This window comes from Panthera onca, chromosome B4 (genome assembly GCF_046562875.1).
Source record: "Panthera onca isolate mPanOnc1 chromosome B4, mPanOnc1 haplotype 2, whole genome shotgun sequence".
NCBI lineage: Eukaryota > Metazoa > Chordata > Mammalia > Carnivora > Felidae > Panthera > Panthera onca.
In genome coordinates this window covers 27,569,763-27,589,898 of record NC_138345.1, presented here as the reverse complement: position 1 = coordinate 27,589,898, position 20,136 = coordinate 27,569,763, and the positions used below count along the sequence as shown (strand labels likewise).

At 44.2% G+C, this 20,136-nt stretch overlaps 1 protein-coding gene across 17 annotated transcripts in view; it reads right to left on the bottom strand.

The window, feature by feature from the left end:
* The window catches only part of SVIL (supervillin), a 230,723-nt gene that overhangs the window by 58,635 nt on the left and 151,952 nt on the right, over positions 1-20,136 (bottom strand). For 10 of the 17 annotated variants that reach the window (XM_078450304.2, XM_078450309.2, XM_078450306.2 and 7 more), the window contains 7 exons: positions 8,253-8,333; positions 5,338-6,234; positions 4,802-4,972; positions 4,069-4,103; positions 3,443-3,504; positions 3,006-3,145; positions 1,067-1,162 (listed from right to left, as the gene is read on the bottom strand). In XM_078450304.2, coding sequence (XP_078306430.2) covers positions 1,067-1,162; positions 3,006-3,145; positions 3,443-3,504; positions 4,069-4,103; positions 4,802-4,972; positions 5,338-6,234; positions 8,253-8,333 — 1,482 coding nt within the window. The remainder of the gene's footprint in view (positions 1-1,066; positions 1,163-3,005; positions 3,146-3,442; positions 3,505-4,068; positions 4,104-4,801; positions 4,973-5,337; positions 6,235-8,252; positions 8,334-20,136) is intronic. The other 7 variants (XM_078450300.2, XM_078450303.2, XM_078450312.2 and 4 more) reach the window with 5 other exon arrangements.

Genomic DNA, 20,136 nt, shown 5'->3' with positions numbered 1-20,136 from the left:
GATTTTCACTAGCTGAACACAAATGGTTCAATTTTAAAGATTCCTTTCACTCCTTCCGTATAGCATTTTCTCTCATAACTTTCTACCAGTAACTTGGAAAAGTGAAGGAAATTAGGTGCTGATAAGTTCCTCCAACTTTCAGGTGGAGGAGAAGGCTTCCCGTTACCTGGTCACTGTGGATCCTAGAAGGTTTATGACAATGTATGTTTATGTCACTGGCAAATCCAATTCCCAAGCCCAGTGAACAGTATATCCTGTCTGAACTCCAATTAAATCACCAATTCACAAGCTGTCCCAGACCCGAGAGCAGGGTCAGTGTTCCAGGGTATAACGGATGGTAACGCAGATCGAGGAGAGCAATGGTCACCTACTTTGCCAGAGAGACCCCTGCTTCTGGGTGGTGCCACACGTATATCTGTACTGCCACGTGACTTCTTCTAACCTTACTTTTAGCCGTTGTGATTTGGTCCCTCACAGTAAAACAGAGCGGATATTTACATGCCGTAAGGACATACTTTCAAAACACCACAACTGAAAACTTAGTAGTAAAACATCTAAGCGCAGACACTATGAATTATTATTGTCCCAATCCCAAAATGCCGTGGCCTTGTCTCTCTATACGTTAGAAATTTATAGGATTGTTTTTAGCATGTCTTTACGATGACAGGCGTTTTTAAAAAACTGGGGTATTACTGGAATTTCAACATTCATGTTAACTCCCCATTTGCCTATTAATCTTCATTAAGTGCTAGTATTTTAGAAGAATGAAATCTCACAGGGATTACCACGATCACGAAAAACAGAAACAAAACAAGAGTGTAAGTGAGTTAGTGCGATCCTAGTTCCGACACACAACGTAAGCAGGTAGGCGAAATGTTTTCTCATGCAGGCCTACATGGAGTTAGCGGAGTCTTGCACTATGACAAAACAAACTGCCATCCATTCCCAGAGCAACTCGTCGCTCTGACTCGTTTCTCAAACAAATGACAGGCATTCAGAGCATGAGATGCATCTGCTGTCTAGGACCTTTGCCCTCAGGCTGCATGCAGCTACTTCTGTCCAGTACCTGGCAGGCGACACAGGGCTCTTAGCTACAGTGGGACTAGGAAGTCTTGCCATTACGGGGTGGGTGGTCACAGAGCACGAAGCAGGGATAGGTTCACTTTAAAAGCAATTGCCAAAGAAGGAACGTTCGTAAGGAGAGAGAAGAAGAAAAGAAGCATTAAAGGAAAACACAGTTTTAAATTCAGAAACAGCAAATCAATATTTCCACGCAATTATTTGCTAAGTGTTTGGGGGCAAATTACAAAAGAACGGGAGGAGCAATTACAAACTTAGGAAATAAGAAACAGGCTACGCGAAGTAAACGGCGTACGATTAGGTTTTGAAAGTTTGGAAAGGATTCACCCTGTCTTCAGAATAAATGCCCTGATTTTTAAAATAACTTAAGGGAAAGCTGATATCGACACCAGCAAATCAGTAGGTAATGCCCACGTTTCGGAATGTTGTTCTCAATCCATTTTGTAAAAAATCAGTGTACTCATATGATCTATAAAGCACATCAAAGTAGATTCGGGACCCTTACAAGGTGGTAATTTTGGTTTATATTTACTGTTTCACTCCCACAGGTAGTTGCTTCTTAGTTTACAACAGCCACTCAAACATGAAAAAAAAAAAAATGGGGCACCAGGGTGGCTCAGTCGGTTAAGCGTCTGACTTCCACTCAGGTCATGAGTTCACTTTTGTGAGTTTGAGCCCCGTATCGGGCTCTGTGCTGACAGCTCAGAGCCTGGAGCCTGCTTCAGATTCTGTGTCTCGCTCTCTCTGCCCCTCCCCTACTTATGCGCTGTCTCTCTCTGTCTCAAAAATAAACATTAAAAAAAAAAAAAAAAAGGAAAAGCTGAGTTGCCATGAGTTCCTAATGAATGCATGAAGTACTCATCCACAAATACACCAGGAGGCTGAGGAACAGCTGGGTAAGAAGTGATCAAACAGCAGGTACATAGATGTGGGCTGCTACAGATGCCTCATGGGATGGCCATGCCCTGAAGGAGATGAACTTCCTTTCTTCAGGAACAGTGTGTGTGTGTGTGTGTGTGTGTGTGTGTGTGTGTGTGTGTGTGTCTGTGTGTCCAGGGGAAGCACAAAAGCAATTTTTAAAACACTGATAAAAGTTCTCACTTGATTGAAGCAATGATCTCTGAATTACTTTGGGAAATCCATTCTGAACATATAGGAACATGTTGCTCATGTACAGAAAGTCATCAAACTTCCGAGTCATATTTTGGGGTTTTTGGTGATTATTTAAAAACAAACAAAAAGAACCCTTATCTTTTTGGGATATCGGCTGAAATGCTGATGGATGAAACGGTACCTGGGGTTTGCCTAAAAACGATGCAGGAGGAGAGGATAAGGGAGTAGGATGTCAGTAGAGCATGACTGGCTGGCTGCGGACTGTTGAAACAGGGTGATGAGTACGTGGGGGGTTCACTGTATAAATCTCATGTTTTAGGGACACTGTGAGGGCTCAGTCGGTTATGCGTCTCACTCTTGATCTTGGCTCAGGTCATGATCTCATGGTTCATGGGCTCAAGCCCCACGTCGGGCTCTGTGCTTGGGATTCTCTGTGCTTGGGATTCTCTCTCTCTCTCTCTCTCTCTCTTTCTCTCTCTCTGCCTCTTCCCAGCTTGCACTCTCTAAATCAATAAATAACTTAAAAAAAATCTGTTTTAAATTTTCCATTGTAAAAATGATTCGAAAATGCACAGATGAACAACAATTTTAAGTTCCTCTCTAGGTTTTTCTAGGAGATACAGCAGGCAACACATCCCATTACAAAGTTCATAGAGACCACAGTAAGGGAGATACCAAAGTACCAACTTCTCTGTTGGCTTCTCACTAAACCATCTCCTGATCACTTCACTTTATTTACAAGCCTCTAAATCTTTTTTTTTCCTTCAAGAAGACATTTCTCCCAAGGCCAAGAGGTCACAAGGGGGACTTACGTGGCTGCGATGGCCACTTCCTCGGTGGTGACGGGCTGGGTGTGGGATCTGTCCTGCAGCCGCCGCAGCCTTTGCTCCACGGCCGGGTTTCTGGAGCGTCTCTTTGGAACGTTTTTCTCATCAAATGATTTCTCCATTTCCTAAGATCAGAAACAATGTGGAATCCTTATAAATGTGGGCGAAGGGCGCGGGGGCCACAGAGCGTCTCTGTTCTGTCCCCCTACAGGACGCCTGGGAGGGCCCTCTGGGAGGGTCCACCTGGGAGGCAGGCAGCATTCTCAGAAGTCCACACCCCTGCGGTGTGGGCTGGTGGCCACATCAGCCGGGGGGCTCAGGCGGGGGGGTGCACAGGCCAGGGCAAGATGGGAGCCAGGGGCCATGCAGGGAACAGGGGGAGAGGGGTGACAGCTTCTCTTCAAGCACTTGGCGCACCTTACCCTGAAAAGCAGCCTCTTGGCAGCAACACTCAGCTTGGCTCGTTCGTCTACCTTTTCTTCATCTGCAAAAGGCCACAAAATAGACACCGAACATCGTGAGAAAAATGGAGGTGAAATCTCTGAAGAGTTTCCCAAGGCTGACTTGGAAACCCTTGGAAGAGAAGAATGGACGTACCCCAAATTACACTTGGTAGTATTTTCCCCTCGGAGGGATCCCATCCCTCTGCTCAGTGAAAAGGTGCTAATTTCCACTGCGCTTAACCAGACAAAACTCCGTCCGGACAGGAATTTTCTATTCTAATATTTGAACAATTGAGGTTTGAGAATAGATTTTTACGAAAGGAAGTTCTCATCTTCATTGTTAAATAGTAACAAGAAATAAACAAAAATCTGCTTCTTTAGCCAAACAGTCGTTTCAGTATTATACACTCCATAGTTCTCTCTCAAAAATGAGGGAAAGCTCATCTGAGAATCTCAGCTAGGTTTTAATATTTTCACAGAAAGAAAACCTGCAGAAAAGAAATCGGTATGCTGCATAAACTCATCCTCTCAAAAAAGTGAAATGTTATGTAAACCTGGTCGGGGTGAGACGACAGAGAAGCGGTAAAAGGAAAACAGATACTTGCCCTCAGCAGTTGGCAATTCTGAATGCGACGCAGACCTGGGAAAGACATTAGCAAATAAAAATGACAAAAAGTTAGCTGGTGGGAATAGAAGATCCAAATAAAAAAGCATCAGATTAAAAGTAAAAACAAAAGTAAAAATTCAATCACACTCTCTTAAAGAGTATCATCCTGCCAGCAAGTCTCGTTGTGAACACGCAGGGACAGTTGTTAATGGACACGGTGGAGTACGTGTGCACACAACCCAGCCAGGTGCACACCGTGTGGAGGCAAACCAAAACGGAGTGTAACTTAAACACGACTGATCACTGTTTAAACAAACCTTACCATTTCTACACACAAGCATACGGTCGTATACAACTCAACACGACAAGTAGACAGACATTTATAAGATGAATATAAAACCCCTATTTACTTGCCCTGGAAAAGTCAGCGGATACTCACTGCGGATTCTACTTTAACAAGGGCATTAAGAAACGAAAAACATTAAATGAAGAAAAATAACGTGTCTCACTTCTTACCATCTAAATGCGGTGTAAAACGGTTAATTGTGATACTGTTCTCCCAGGAAGCATTCTTTAAAAATACATGTATAAATATCTCTTATGGATTAGGTGGAAGAATTACGGAATCATCAGATCCCATTGACACAGCACTAGGACCATCACTGTGGTAAAAATCCCGTAAGATGGCTTTTACGTTCCTAGACTGTAGAACTACACGTACGCATGCCTACCTATCTGATTCCTTTCGTTCTGCTGAGGTTATAGGTTGAGTTCTAAATCTCTCGGAAGTTTTTCTACTTTCACCAGGAGAAAAATAGCGTCTTGGTTTCCGGGACCCTCTCTCCCGTTCCACACCGGTAGGCAAGCCAACTCCTTCGGCTGACCTCTCAACCCGGGATTGGCTTTTAGAATCATTGGGAGGGAGGATACAGAAGGGAAACGAGAGACAGAGAGAGAGAGAGAGAGAATAAAGCAAAGGTTTATGCATCTCAGTGAGGCAAGGCCCAGACACCACCAAATCCCACTGCATGCCCCGACCATGCATGGAAAGGAGGTGGAACATTCCAGCAACCCAATACTGCAGCTCCCCATTAGTAGGCAGAAGCAGAATGGTAGTTTTTGAGCCATTTCCTGTATAGTCTGCCCTGCACACTGGTGAGCTAAGCTAACGTGACCCAATGCAGGACACCACACAAGTTGAGAAGTGAATAAATCTGCCAAGGACGTGCAAGTGACACATCAGGAGGACGTTTGAAACATCACCTACAGTTCGCGTTTCTTGCTGGCATTGACAGACTCCAGAAAGGCATTTCGGAGCTGGGCGACAGAGACCTTTGTGTCCAGCACGCCAACTTCCGTGGGGGGTCCTTCGGCTTTGGAAGTCTGTGACTCGTGCTCTTGCTTTGAAGCGGGGTCCTTACATTTCAGGGCCTGCAGCTGAGGGGGGCCCGTGTAGTCAGACAGGGAGCGGGTGAGGACCTTGCGCTTCTTGGTAAATGCTTCCTTTTTGTGGCCCGTCGCCCTGGCATCTTGGGACACAGGCTCGCTCTGAACATACAGGACCACTTCCTGTCTGCCCATCCTCTCAGTGGGTTGTTGCTGAGTGTGAGGTGGGTGTGACGGACTTTCCGGTTCCTTCCGAAGTTCGAAGGTGGCAGTGCTAACCACGGGCTTGCCGAAGTCGTCGCTTCCAGAGGGTTCTTCCCGGCTTCTGGCAAGCCCGTGATCCTCCAGAGCCAAAAGCGTGTCCCTGCTTTCCTCGAGGGCTTCGGTGAAGAGCACATCCTCCTCTGCTTTTGATTCACAAATATGAAGAACTGGAGTCTCCCTCCTCTCACTTTCTAGAACCTTCAAGCTGGGAGGCTTCTTGACACTCTGGGTGGCTGACGCTCCCCAGCTGCATTCAGATACATTTTCTGGGATCTCTGAGGTCACCAGCGTGGCCGTGTGAACCGGGTCTGCCGGCTGGACGTAGCCGCGGATGGGCTGTCGTGCGGAGCCGGCTGCCCTGCTCGAGACCCTATCAAAGGCCGAATTTTCTGACTGAAAAGACAAGCACTGGACAGGCACTGGCTGCTGTCTCCTCTGAGTCAGGGGCTCTGAGGCGAGTTCAGGGCTGTTGCGAGCACTCTCCTCTTTCACCAATTTTTCTCTAACCTTAACTCTTTAAGAAAGAAAAAGGATTTAAGTTGCAAAGTACAGTAACGGCTCAACGGGAAGAAAGCATGCGCGGATCATAGCTTGCCCGTGAATGGAAAGCCGCCCAGAGACAGAGCCACCGTGACAATGCATTTCTGGTGGTTAATGTCAGAAACCTACCACCTGCCAGACGAACGAGTTTGAGTCGGGTTTCCAAATGCCAGCATGGTGCAAAAACTAACTCTGCCCTCTAGAAAGCTGACAGGGGGTCAGATGCCATCCTGGGTGAGAATGGATGCCTTCTGACTACATGAATGACCAGAAGCCACAGGAAAATCCGTTAGTATGCACCACCAGTATGCATGAGGGCATACTGAGGCTGGTGCTGGGAATCAGTAAACTCTCCACATGTATGGGCCTTGTGTATGGACTGCGGGGGGGAGGGCGGGGGGGGGGGGGTGGTTCCAGGTAGACATATACCTATTGACCAAATGCAATTTCACTGTCTCCTGGAAACGTAAGAGCATTCGTGATGATTATTTTTTTTTAATTGAGCTCAAGCTACAACAGTCACCCTTTCAAGAGCTCAAGTAAACATTCGCAAGCTTTTTCATGCAAGGCAGACTATATGCATTCACGTTATTACTACCAGCATTACTAACAACAATTACTACCGAGAAGAATGTTAGAGAAAAGGTGTTTGTTGAAAGAACTAAGGAACCGAATGTTTTCTCCCCTTTGGAATTGCTATTAGGCCCTTAGTTTAAAAGGGATCGCTCGGCTTTCTTCTCCAGCTATTTCAGTATCTGAGAGCAAAACCGAAATCCAGTTTAAAAGCCTCAAAGTTTCTTCAAGAGTAAACACTTACTAGTGTTAGCTCCTACTCATTTGTACTTTTTGTAAAGCCACGTAGTGAGAAAGGAGAAACCACTGAAGCGGGTGAAGAAGGGGATTACTAATTGGTAATCATCTTTAAAAAGTAAAACACGTTTTTGGAGTGGGAAAAGGGATTTCTTAGGGAACCTCAACTTTCATTTGCTAAAGATCAGTCAGCAAAAATAATTATTTATGACGGACAGTTTTGAAAGAGAGTATTTCCTTAAATGACAAACGCACCCTGCTAAATTTGATATAAACTCCTACATGTTTTCAGCACAGGATGCAGGGTATCTGTGTATATTTCATTCAAAAAAGTCAAGGACACATATAAAAGGCAGTTATCATGAACTATTCAGGAGGGGGAAAAAAGCACTCGGAGTTATTTTTCCCAGAGACTAGGCAGTGTTGGAGGTTTTCATATTTATAAGCTTTGTTAATCAAAACAAGACTGAAATGTGGTTCAAGTTCTCCTGTGGAATGTGTCCCTCTAATCAGAGACAATCTGAATGTTGTCCTCAGCTGAGGACAAAGTGACTGTTAGAAACTCAGTACATGGGTGCTTTGTCCTGCTAGTGACTTATTCATTCTTATTCCTTCTGCTTCTCCCTGCCCCCAACCTTAAAAATGAAATGAAACTTTTTTGTTTTGTTTTGTTTTTTGTTTTTTTGTCTGCCTTTAAAACCACAATGCCCCGAGTGCAACTGTGGAGAATTAACTAATGGTTTGGAGACGAGGAGACATGAAAAGCAGGAGGCTGGAAGTGCTGAGCGGAGGGGGGGGTTGCCAGGATGGGACGAGAGCTGGTTAGTTAGTGTGACTCACGAGGAGAGCAGCCCAGTCCTCACTACTGCCCCCACTTGACGGTATGTGGGCGGGCGAGAGAGGAGAGAGGCCAGAAGTGTAATCAAAACGATTTTCAGAAACAGGACAGAAGAGGGAGAAATACGATTAGCAGGGATCGAGGGTGACCGGAGGCGAAAAGCAAACGATCCAAACGTAACTTCCCGCAGCCCGTTGTGAACGCATGACTTTCAAACGCACCGCGATTAACCGAGGGCAAGAAGAGAGTTAGGGTTTGGTCGTGGGTGGAAAAGCCGGGCAAGTCAGCAGGGGCAGTAGCAGCACTCACTATACATAAGCCGAGAGTTTCAACCTGGGATATACCTGGAAGGCCAGTTGATAAGAGAAGGTGTGTCCCCTTCGGAATCTTTCTGGAGAAACCACTCATATTTGGGTTTCCCGGTACTATCATGTACAAAAGACAAAACTTCAGGTAATGTCTATTCAAATGTCAACATATGTGCAGACATATTTATAATGTAAAACCTAAAGGCTGTTTTTTAAGTAAAGAATAATCCTGGCTTTTGAAAATGTATAGGCACGTTTTGTCGGAGGTTTGTATTTATTTCACAAGGGACGTGCGGCTCCCCACTAATCTCAAGAGATAGAAATAAATCTATCCAAAGCCACCACATAAAGCATTTTTCAAGTAATCTGCAAGTATTAGGAGTCTGTTCCAGTTACCCCGTCCCCACAAATACCAGACAATTTTCTTGTGAGAGTAGGATTAAATGTCAATTTATAATCTATAAGTTCTGTTAAGGTATATTGGTAAATAGCCAAATATAAAAATAGTACCCATACAAAACAACACATATCAAATAAAGGAAATAAGTAAAAGGAAATTCAAGAAGATCATAGCTTTAATTGCTCTTAGACATTTTCCTTTTATATGTGTCACGGAATAATGCAACCAACATTAACAATTACCAATACTAATGCAGGTCAATTCAATAGATGTTAATTGAGTTCCTTCTATGTAGGAAGCACTGGACTAGGCTCTGAGAAGTAACAAAGTTGACTCAGGCATCATCCCAGCCATTAAAAAACTTACACTGTGGTAGGCAAGGTAACATATGATTTACACATTCATTCCTCAACACACGATTGCATATAACACCAAGTTGAATGGGATGAAGAAATTATGCCACACTGAAGATATTTTAGGACAGGCCAGGAAAACCCTGTGGTAACCATGTAAAGCAAATCACAAGACGAACAGTCACACTACTGATCTGTATCACCTAACAATGTAGAAAGAGAAAAAGGAGGGGCGCCTGGGTGGCTCAGTGGGTTAAGCATCCAACTCTTGATTTTGGCTCAGGTCATGATCCCAGGGTCGTGGGATCGAGCCCCATGCTGGGCTCCACGGTGCGTGTGGAGTCTGCTTAAAATTCCCATGATCTCTCTCTCTGCCCCTCTCCCCTGCTCTAAAAAAAATTGTTTAGAAAAAGAAAAAGAAAATTCTACACACACGTTAAAATGTTTACCAGCCCCAAACTGCAACTTATTTGTAAGAGTTCTTGAATACTAGGCTGGAAACACATTTGAGCTCAAAGCAATTTCCAAAAAAAAAAATAGAGTGACAATGATAATAAAGTGATCTGAATTTTCTAAAACCATTTTAGTTCAAGTTTTAGTTTAAGCTGACAGGCCAGAACCAGTCTGTAACCACTAGTATACATTTTTCTGTGACCACTGAAATCTGTCCTGTACTAGGCTTGGACATTCCCTTGTCTTTCCACACCCAAACCGATCAGCCCAGTCTCCCTTTCCCCAGCATTAGAGCAATTTAGTCTGTAGCAAACAAAAAATTTAGGTGTATGGCAAAGCCATTTTGTTTCCAACTGTAAAATTTGGTCTAATTTTCAACACAGGAATAGTTAGCCTATTATCTGCAGCTAAGAAAGGAGGCAATCACTCTAGCACAGGATACAGTGAGAAAAGAGGAAGTGGCAGCAATTTGCTTTTAAAAACCACCAACTTAATACAATATGCCTTCCCGCACAAAATTATTTTAACGCTCAAATGTGTTTTGTATAAGAGAGTGGTTTTTAAACAAGAAGTGCTATACAACTTTCTGAACATGACTTTCATTGATAAACCTAGAACTTGGTCAGCCCCACCAAAAAAAAAAAAAAAAAAAAAAAAAAAAAAAAAATTGATCAGGGGCTTAAGAATATGTTGGGTCAGTATCTGAAAAATGAAAATCACACACAGACACAGGAGACTTGCTGGGCGCCATTTTTTCATTACGCCATTGGTATGGAACGAGCCAAAAAACCAAGTAAATACTAGTGTGGTAGCAAATACTCAAATTTTGACATTTCATGTATGATACGTATGAATGTAATGAGAAATAATCAAAACTATGCGAAGGCATCATGCTAAGAACATGGCTCCTCCTCTCCTTCCTTCTTCCTAAACAATGTTGTACTGACATCTCTGAGTTACTGCTTTTATATTTTATTTTTTTATAAATTTTTTTAAAACATTTATTCATTTTTGATAGAGAGAGACAGAGTGAGAGTGGGGGAGGAGCAGAGACAGAGGGAGACACAGAATCGGAAGCAGGCTCCAGGCTCCGAGCTGTCAGCACACAGCCTGATGCGGGGCTCGAACTCATGAACTATGAGATCATGACCTGAGCTGAAGTTGGATGCTCAACCAACTGAGCCACCCAGATGCCCCTTTTTTAAGTTTATTTATTTTGAGAGAGAGTGCATGTGCCAGTGGGGGAGGGGCAGAGAGAGAAGAGAAAGAGAGGGAGAGAATCCCAAGCAGGCTCCACACGCGCCGTGGAGCCCAGTAAGGGGCTCCTGGGATCATGACCTGAGCCGAATTCAAGAGTTGGATACTTAATCAACGGAGCCACCCAGGTGCCCCATGCTTTTATATTTTAGAGATAAGACATACAGAGCCCACTTCACAAGTCATGTGATTTTAAGGAACACGGGTCCAGCTTCAACCAGGAGGACCAGTGTGTCTTAAGTAAATTTACAGCAGGAGTGATTTAGAACAGTATTTCTCACAGTAAAGCACTAGGATGTTTGCGGTTGGCTGAGGCACTTGCTTGGGTGATCTTTTCTGCTATCCAAACCAGAAAATAAGGAGAGGAGTTGGGGAGACAGTCTGACGTGGGCACTTTCTGCCTGCAGGCTGTTCTGGACATGTGTTGCCACTGTCGCACAGAACGTGCTCACTCCTTGGTTCTTCTCTTCCTCACCCACTAGCGGCATCAGATACAGGCGATCGCTCCCTTCACCTGGCGCAGTCTTCTCAGTCTCCTCCTCTCCCCACCATCTGTACCTTTGGAGTTCAGGGTGCCCACGATGGGCTCCTCTCCCCCTCCACTGACATTCAGTGCCTTAATATACTCAGTGGGCTTTCACTTCCACGCTGACCACCTTCTCATTGTTTACCTCCACCCCGACCTCCCTTTCAACTCAGACTCTTGGACCCAACTGGCCATTTGACACTTCCATTTGTCTATCCAATAGACATCATAAGTCTAACATGCCCCAAAACGGAACTCTTGATCGCCCTCCAAAGTCAACTTGCACTGGAGCCTTCTGTATTTCAGCAAATGGCAACTCTCCGCTCCAAGCTGCCCGGCCAAAAAATCAACCCTCCCGTTTGATTCCTCGGTGTCTCTTACACCCCACATCCAAGTTATCGGCAATTCCACTGGCTAGCTCCAAAACCTAACTCCTTTCACCCGCTCTGCTGCTGCCCTTCTAGTTCAAGCCGCCACTGTCTCTCACCCAGATTACTAAGATGACTTCCTAGTTATTTTACTTGTTTTCATCTTTGCCCACCTATGGTCTGTTTTCAAATTAGCATCCAGATTGGTTATTCCTCTTTTCCATCCCTTTTATGACTCTGCACATCATTTTGAGTGAAACCCAAAGCCCCAGGGATGGGCTGAGGACTGGCCCTGATCTGCCCACCCTTCCTCTCCCACCTCTTCTTCCCCTCCCCACCCCAGGTCCTCCCTCACCAGTGACCGTGGCCACCTCAGAGGCTCCGTACAGAGTCCACTCAGGCATTTGCAGGTGCTACTTCTGCCTAGGCTGACCCACCCCAATGGCTGCATGACTGCCTCCCTCGATGTCACTCTCTGCTCAACAACTATCCTATCAGAGGGCCATTCCTAACCATTCTATATTGAATAGCAAGTGCCAATCGTTTCTCTCTCTGCTTTCATTGAATTGCTTGAAGTTTCTTCACAGATGTGGTAAGTACTACATCTGTCACACTGCACATTTATTTGTTTGCTGTCTTTCTCCTAGGGGAGAAAGATTCATTAGGGGCAGATGAGCTTCTTGAGAGAAGACTGTTATATCATCAGCACCCAGAATAGTGTGTGGGAAAGAGCAGGTCTCGATAAATATTTGTGGGATGGATGAACTGTTGAATGATCATCCCCATAACAACCCCTGGAGGGGTTCTTTTATTTTTATTTTTTAAAGTTTACTTCTTTATTTGGAGAGAGAGAGAGAGAGCGAGCAAAAGGAAGGGAGGGGCAGAGAGAGGGAGAGAGAGAAAATCCCAAGGAGGCGCCCCACCATCAGCATCTCAGACCCCGATGTGGGGCTTGAACTCACAGATCACGAGATCATGACCGGAGTCAAAATCAAGAGTGGGATGCTTAACTGACTAAGCCACCCAGGTGCCCCAACCCTTGAAAGTATTCTTATATTTATTTTATAGATGAAGAAAGGAAAGTACAAAAAAAAAAAAAAAAAGTATTATTAACTGCCCCAGATCACAAGCTGGTATATAAAAGGCTGGGGCTTGAACTCAAGGGCTGTGAGATCCCTGAGCCTACATCGCTCCTCCAGAGCTATAGGCTTCAGTATTCTGGAAAATGAAAGAAAAATGAAAGAGGAACCCCTCCCTGGCTTGAATGAGAAACGATTCAGTTGGGGTGCAGGTGTTCACGCGTTCTGGGGCTGAGCAAGGAAGGCACCAGGGCGTCCTGGCCACACCCACCACCCTGACTGGTCTCTCAGCCGTGCCTGTCCCACCTTCAGCAGAAAGCCTGGCAACTACCTGTAAATCCTGCAAAACCCAATTATCCTCTTCCTCTGTTTTGTTTTTTGTTTTCTCCCCATGCACAGCACGGAATCAAAGGAGCCTGGCAGTGAAGAGTAATTTGGCTCAGAGGGCACTCACTGCTGAGGACGGGGTTGGGGGGGGGGCGTGCGGAAATGCAGGGGCCCAGAATTGGCCAAGGTGCGTGAAGCCTGGTCGCTGTCCCCCACCAGAACCTCCTAGAGCAGAAAATGTGTGGAAGCATCAACCATTTGGAAACAGGAAAACTCATGGGAGGGATAACCTGAGAGCAGGTGATACTGGACGTGAAGTGGGAAGAATCAGACATACCCTGAGGCCCAAGGGAATGCTTCAGCTGGACTGGGTCCTCGGCTGCCCCTCCTCCTCTAGCACGCACAAAATATGAAAATGTGACATGACACCTAATTCACACAACCTAATTCCCACTTGCACAGGCACTTTTGAAGCTCAACATCACAACAGCTAAATAAATATCAACTCGATAGTCAACGTTCACGTGTCAGCCCTGACACAGGTACAATGCTGGCACCAGGGAAAAGAATTTCAGCGTGCGCACCTGACTTCATTGCATGCTGAGTAGTCACTAGGGAATCTGAAATGTAAAATCAACTCTGTGTAAACTACCTTGCAAGTTGACACCACAATCACCCAAGATGGATCCCTTTCTGATGATATTATAAACGATCGACATTAACATTTCTTCTCTGGTTTAAAAAAAAACAATTTCATCCAATTCTTATATGACTTTTTTGAGTTAACAAAAATGAAATAGTCAAGGAATATGATTTTACATGTTAAAAAATCTAAAACTATAGTGAAGAACACAGACTATTTGTTGGTTGGCAGGACCTGGTGATGGTGGGAAGGGTTGACCAAGAGGGAATTTTTGGGCTGATGGAATGATTCTGTATCTTGATTGTAGTGAGAGTTACACAACTTTATATATCTGTCGAAATTCATAGAAGTTGACTAACAACAGTGAATTTTACTGTACATAGATTATACCTCAAAAAATATACTTTAAAGACTTAAGACTTCTAAAAACCATAATTCAGTTTAGCATTACAATCGATCTAGACAGCAGTCACAATTAAGGGATTTATTTACTTTGACACAGATGTTTGGTGCAGTTCATGGAATTTTTAAATGCAAGTATCTTTTTTTTCATTCTTTAAAAGCAAAAATATGTGTAAATGAATAAATACCAAATGAAAATGTGGGCCAGTCATTTCCACAAAACCTATCTTAGATCTTTTTTCTTTCTTTCCTTCAAATTTTCTCCCCAAAGCCCGCGAGGCTGAAAAACCTAGTAAAGAGCAGAAAACAACTCAGAGTGGTCACTCTTAAGTGTTGACATTGGTAGAGAAGGCAAATTCTTCCTTTCGAATTAAATGCATGGCTCCCCGAAATGGTGGGTCAAAGTTATAAAACTGATTTGGTTGATTCACAGGCACTCCAAAACGATGGAACATAATGGGACTTTTTGGATTCAGTTTTCCACCACCACAGGGTACAGCCTGATTGTAATACTGACAGGTGGCTAAGGGATGCCCAAAATCAGAAGAAAAAGTCTATCATTTTGTAAAAGTACAACATTTATTTCTACAGCCGAAGGGCCACTGTTTTGGAGAAGTAGTAGAATACCAGGTCAGTTTAAAAACAAAAAAAGAGATCACATCTGAATAGTGGCAATGATGCCTTAAGTTCATTTTCTTTCTTTAAACGTTAAATCGATGCTGTTATTTAATGAGTGTTCCTTAATGCTATGCTTAACTATTTTTGATAAGTAAAACTTGGTTAAAAAAAAAAAAATCAACCAAGTGAGGGTTTTTTTTTTTAATTTTTTAAGTTTATTTTGAGAGAGAGAGAGAGAGAGTGAGTGTGCGTGCACGAGTGCGGGAGCACAAGTCAGGGAGGAACAGAGAGAAGGAGATGGAGAATCCCTAGCAGGCTCTAAATGTTAGCACAGAGCCTGATTCAGGGCTTGAACTCACAACCGTGGGATCGTGATCTGAGCCAAAATCAAGAGTCAGATGCTTAACCCACTGAGTCACTTAGGCACCCTGAGAAGGGTTGGTTTTGTACAACATGAGTTGAGTGTATGATGCCATCAGGCTATGGCAGCTAAATTAGGTCCTTGCAAACAGAGTCAACAATCAATGTAAATCTTTTCTATCTCAACTGGGGTAATCATTACACGTTTCCACAAACTCACCAACCTGAGTTGGTGCATTTTAAATGGAAAATGTATGCATTTTGATGTGAATTATTCCTCAATTAACAAACATGTCACTATTGGATTATAAAGTGAGGACTTCTTGGGTAACAAAAAGGTAGAAATACAGTCTTCTTGGGGCAGAAACAGGATAAATATGTGAGAGTTCTTTCAGGTTCTCTCTGAACTAACCTCAGTACCGAATGCCTAAATGCTGAGGCCTCAGGCAAGCGAGCGCAATGACAGAAGGTGTGTGCAGACGGAAAGAACTATCCATAAAGGCACAGGAGTCTGAGGAAGGTGCTGGGAGCGGCCTTCCAAAGTGGCTCAAGCTTCCAGTTCCCAGCTGGATCTGTATTTCCTTGGCTCCCGCTTAGATTCCTACCCACCACTGCTAGTACAAAGTGATCCAGTGACTTCGCTGCCTTAGCTGTGAGGCTAACCTAGAAACAGCCATTTAGGACTGGAGATGGAGTTCAGAAGGCCCCAGAAGTGTCTCTCCACGTTGTTCCCCCACATCACGATTCCCACTTGTAGTTTAATAGTATTTACGAGCACACTGACTCAAGATCATCTACAAGAACTCTGACCTCAGATCAAGTGGAAAGAGCCTTATAGTATAAACAGGTGCTCCTCAAAGCACGTTCTTCTGGTTGGTGTCGCTGGCCTGTGATTAGATAAAAGGCCTGCACCGGAGTGGACAAGGACAACATCACGAAGCCTGCTGTTTACGTCAGCTGACGTTTTGTTCATAGCATGTACTTTCTTGACGAAGGAAAGGGCCCACGGTTTACATGTAGGCACAAGTCCCTCACGGGCTGTGGGCTGATAAACAGTTTGCGATTTGGGGCTATTTCAAGTATCGCTACTACTGTTGGGTGACGCTTCAAGAAAGTACAGAAAACAACAGAACGTTCATGCAAAAATGATTTATGGATCCACTCGCTATGTGCCAGATGCCAGGCAGTAGCGGAGATGGAGAGACATGAAAATGACTCAGAGAAGGGAAGTAACCTTTGCATGAGGCCTGTGCTAAAGTAATGTTATTAGTGGATCATCCTTACCAATCTTATGGAGTGGCATAATACCAAATTCATGCTGCCATATTCGGGGGATTCTGGCGGAATTGGTAAATCTGGGCATGTCAGCCTTGTCTGCCTGGGGCTCTAAGACAAGAGGTGCAGGTGAAACTATATTTGTGAGACTCCTCATTTGGTTCGTGACCTCTCCCTCCTCTTCTCCCTTTTGGCAGAATCATCATCATTGAGAAGCCAGGCTGATAACATGAGGGCTCCGTATGCCAAGCCAAGCCTCGGTCTTATAAGTGCACTGGGAAAATGACAATCTGATAATGAGAACAGACTGGTTTGAGAGTCTAAGCACCAGAGAATGTGTAAGAGACTCCAAAAATGATTCTAGTTTCTATTACGACAGGGAGACGTTTATAAAAACCTGGAAAGGTCAAGAAAGCAGGGCAAACAGGAAAGTAGACTTTCTAGATATGTTCTCACTTGTCAACAGCTCAATTAGAATGAGATACCCAGATGTAATCTGACCACTGCACAACACAGAGGGACCAGGATTATTTGGGCTACTTTCATCATGCACCCCAAGACTGGACCAGCCATTTTGGCAGTCACATAAAGAATTTTCTGTCAACTAAAACTCCTAGGTCTGTTTCCCATGAACTACTATTAAATCAGGTTTCCCAATCCTGAACCTGTACACTGATTTTTTCCCCCTCTAAGTAGAGGATTTGATTAAATTTCATCTTGTTAGTTTCCAACCCTACTGCAGGTACACGTGCTCTCTTCTCTCCCGTCTCCCTTCCTGCTCCATCCTTCCTTCCACTCTTTTCCTTACCCTTACCGTCACCGAACTTGTTTACAACCCCTCCTCCAGAAATAGGATCAGCCTATCATTGATATCTTCCAGATTATCTCATGAAATGCCAAGTTAATGCCAAGGACCACGTTAATGACAAAGCTCAACTTAGAAGCACAGACTTCATTATCTCATGCCTGGGTAACTGCAATCACCACGTCAGTGGTCTCCCTAACTGGAATCAATTCTCCTTCAGACCAACCCTCCACATTCCTCCAGAATGATCTTTCTAAAACACACAATCAATCATCCTTGCTTTCAAACGCTTCAGACACTTTCCGTTGTCCATAAGGTGAAGGCCAAATGCCTTGTCATGTCATCTGAGGTGCCCCATGACTGCTCCCCATGTGGCACTTGGCCTCATCCCACCCCCTCCTTCTAAGTCTTCGTTCGTGCCTTTGTGCTGGGAGTAGCCTCCCCTCCATGGCTAGCAAACTCACCACATCTTTAAGGACTTAGTTCAACGTGACCACATCTCCACAGGAGGAAAATTGGTATACAATCAACATTTTCCCATGGCACCCAACCTTGATCTCTAGAACCTTATTTACCCCATCATGTTGTAATTATTTCCTATACTTTTTTTTTTTTAAATAATATAGCCAATTAGGAGCACAGTGCCTGGCACACAGGAGACCCAATATAATTTTCTTCGATGATTAGCTAAACTACCTCAGAGCTGAAATTAATCCAATGCCGATGAGGTATGCACAGATACGTGGATGCCTACTGAGTTTGAACTCTACTAAACTACAAGTTTTCATTTTGTTTATAAGGGCAAAGTTCTTAAGTACCTTATGTAAATGCACATAAACTGTTTCTCTAATACCCCCGGTCTTCTTTCCTAAAAACCTCTAACCTTCGAAGGGCAAAACCAGCACACTCGCTTTTCCACGGTGTTACCTGATAGAACTGACATAAACGGCGAGAGCAGACGCAACGGAAAGAGCTTGACAGATGCAGGGAACTTGAGTGGACGAACAAACGGGTGATGGATACTAGCCTCAGCTTTGTCAAAGTAGCCACGTGGTCCTAACCCCATCACTTAAATTCTTTAATCTTTCATTTTTTTCATGTAGAAAAGAGATTTTTAAATAATCTCCAGGATTACTTTTGCTTCTAAGAATTTACAAGTCTTTAACGTCGGGTATCTATTCTTGTGGGGTCTTGGGGTGAGCCAACATCCCCATAGTGCAGAGGTCACTCCCCTGGGAGAGGACCGTAGGGTCACTGGGGACAAGAGAACAGTGAGATGGTGACCTTGGGTGTAACAGAACTTTCTTATGATGTGGCAACTCACCCTAAACGGTCACAGAGGTCGTGAGTTGCTCTTGGTTTGTATCCCTAAGTATATAATGAGAGAGAGGCTTTAACTCCCTGTAACTGCTAAGAGTCAACAGGCTAAAAAGTGCTTCCTGCTGCCAAAGTGAAGTCAAAATCCAGCACAGTAGAATTAGTTTCACCCTGTGGGTGTCCAGCTCTAATTACATAACAGCTTCTAATTATACAACAGTATTCAGCTTAAGAAGAATGGTTATTAACTTAGGCATCTCATTAAAATGAACAGTTTACTTGCTTCGAGTTGCTTGCTTGGGAAAAATGCTAATGATTGCTTTGTGTCTGTGTGCTGCCATATAAGTGCGTGAGGGCGCGTGTGTACAGGCGCAGTTTTGCATTTAAAATCTGGCAGACATTTGAATTTAGGACACACCAGCTAGCATCTTGTGTGACATATTCATATTTAATTCAGTGAACATAAGGGGATACTTGCCAGTGAGAACAGAAGAAAAAGAAAAAAAATAGGAGTGAGTTGACCATATTTTACAAGCCAAATGCTAATAGAGCAGGGTGAAGAGATGTTTGAGGGTACAAGGGCTGAAAGGTGAAAATAGTTCTATCCCGCTATGTGACCTGTTAGAGTACCCAGAGGTCTCTTCTTTAGAGACCTAGGTCTTAGAGATCTGTTTTCCCGGGACATCTGCCCTGACCTGGAGCCTGTGTTAGGGACACTCGTGCCCTGGGGGGACAGGGGCTGAGGAACCAATGCTGATGGCCAGCGGCAGCTTTTCCCCTCTATACCACTCTCTTGTAGACATTTCTTTTCTTCTTTCTTTAATGTTTATTTATTTTGAAAGAGTGAGAAAGAGCTCACGCAGGGGAGGGGCAGAGAGAGAGGGAGAGAATCCCAAGCAAGCTCCATGTTGCCAGCGCAGAGCCCGATGTGGGACTTGATCTCACGAACGGTGAGATCATGACCTGAGCTGAATCCAAGAGTCAGAAGTTTAACTGACTGGGCCACCCAGGCTCCCCCTCTTGTAGATTTTTCTGTCAGGTCAGGTTAACAGACAAATAAGAAGGAAAACAATGAGCTTGAGGCTCTGAAGACCATTTTTAGACTGAACCTCTCCCTGGGAGATGAGCACATACAATCAGAAATAAATTACAAGAGCATAGCCTAAATCTCTTTCCTTCTCAGTTGGCTGAGTCTGCCTGTCACCATGTCTCTGAAAAGGCACACTGCGGAGGGTGCCCTGGTCTAGCTTCCTGAGCCAAGCCACAGGTCTGGTGTCATCAGAGCCCTGTCCAAACGACCATCAGCCAATGGCAGCCCTCCCCAGGTCAAATTTCAGTGATGCCTCTGCATACCATGTTCATTTGCTAATGATACAATTTGCTTAGTGGGAGAAGGACTGGCCAGCATAGAAGTAGAGTCATGAAAACAAATAAAAAAGGGTTTTCTAGAGTGGATCACCACTGGGAAATTCAGTATAATTTTCTTCTTTGCCCAACACCCAAGTCACTGACAACGGGGAGTCACAGTGGACGCTCAGGCAAAGAGCAGGTGTGGGCCCTGGGAATTAACTTTCTCCCCTCACAGACGTAACAAATATGGTACGTTTTCTTTCTTTTTTAATTACGTAAGAGGTACAAAAAGTAGCAAATTCAGCAAGAATTCTGGATTCAGGATCTCTGTTAGTAGCAGGAGCTCAGAGTTTTAAAATTGAATAATCCACACGCCCCAGGTCCCTT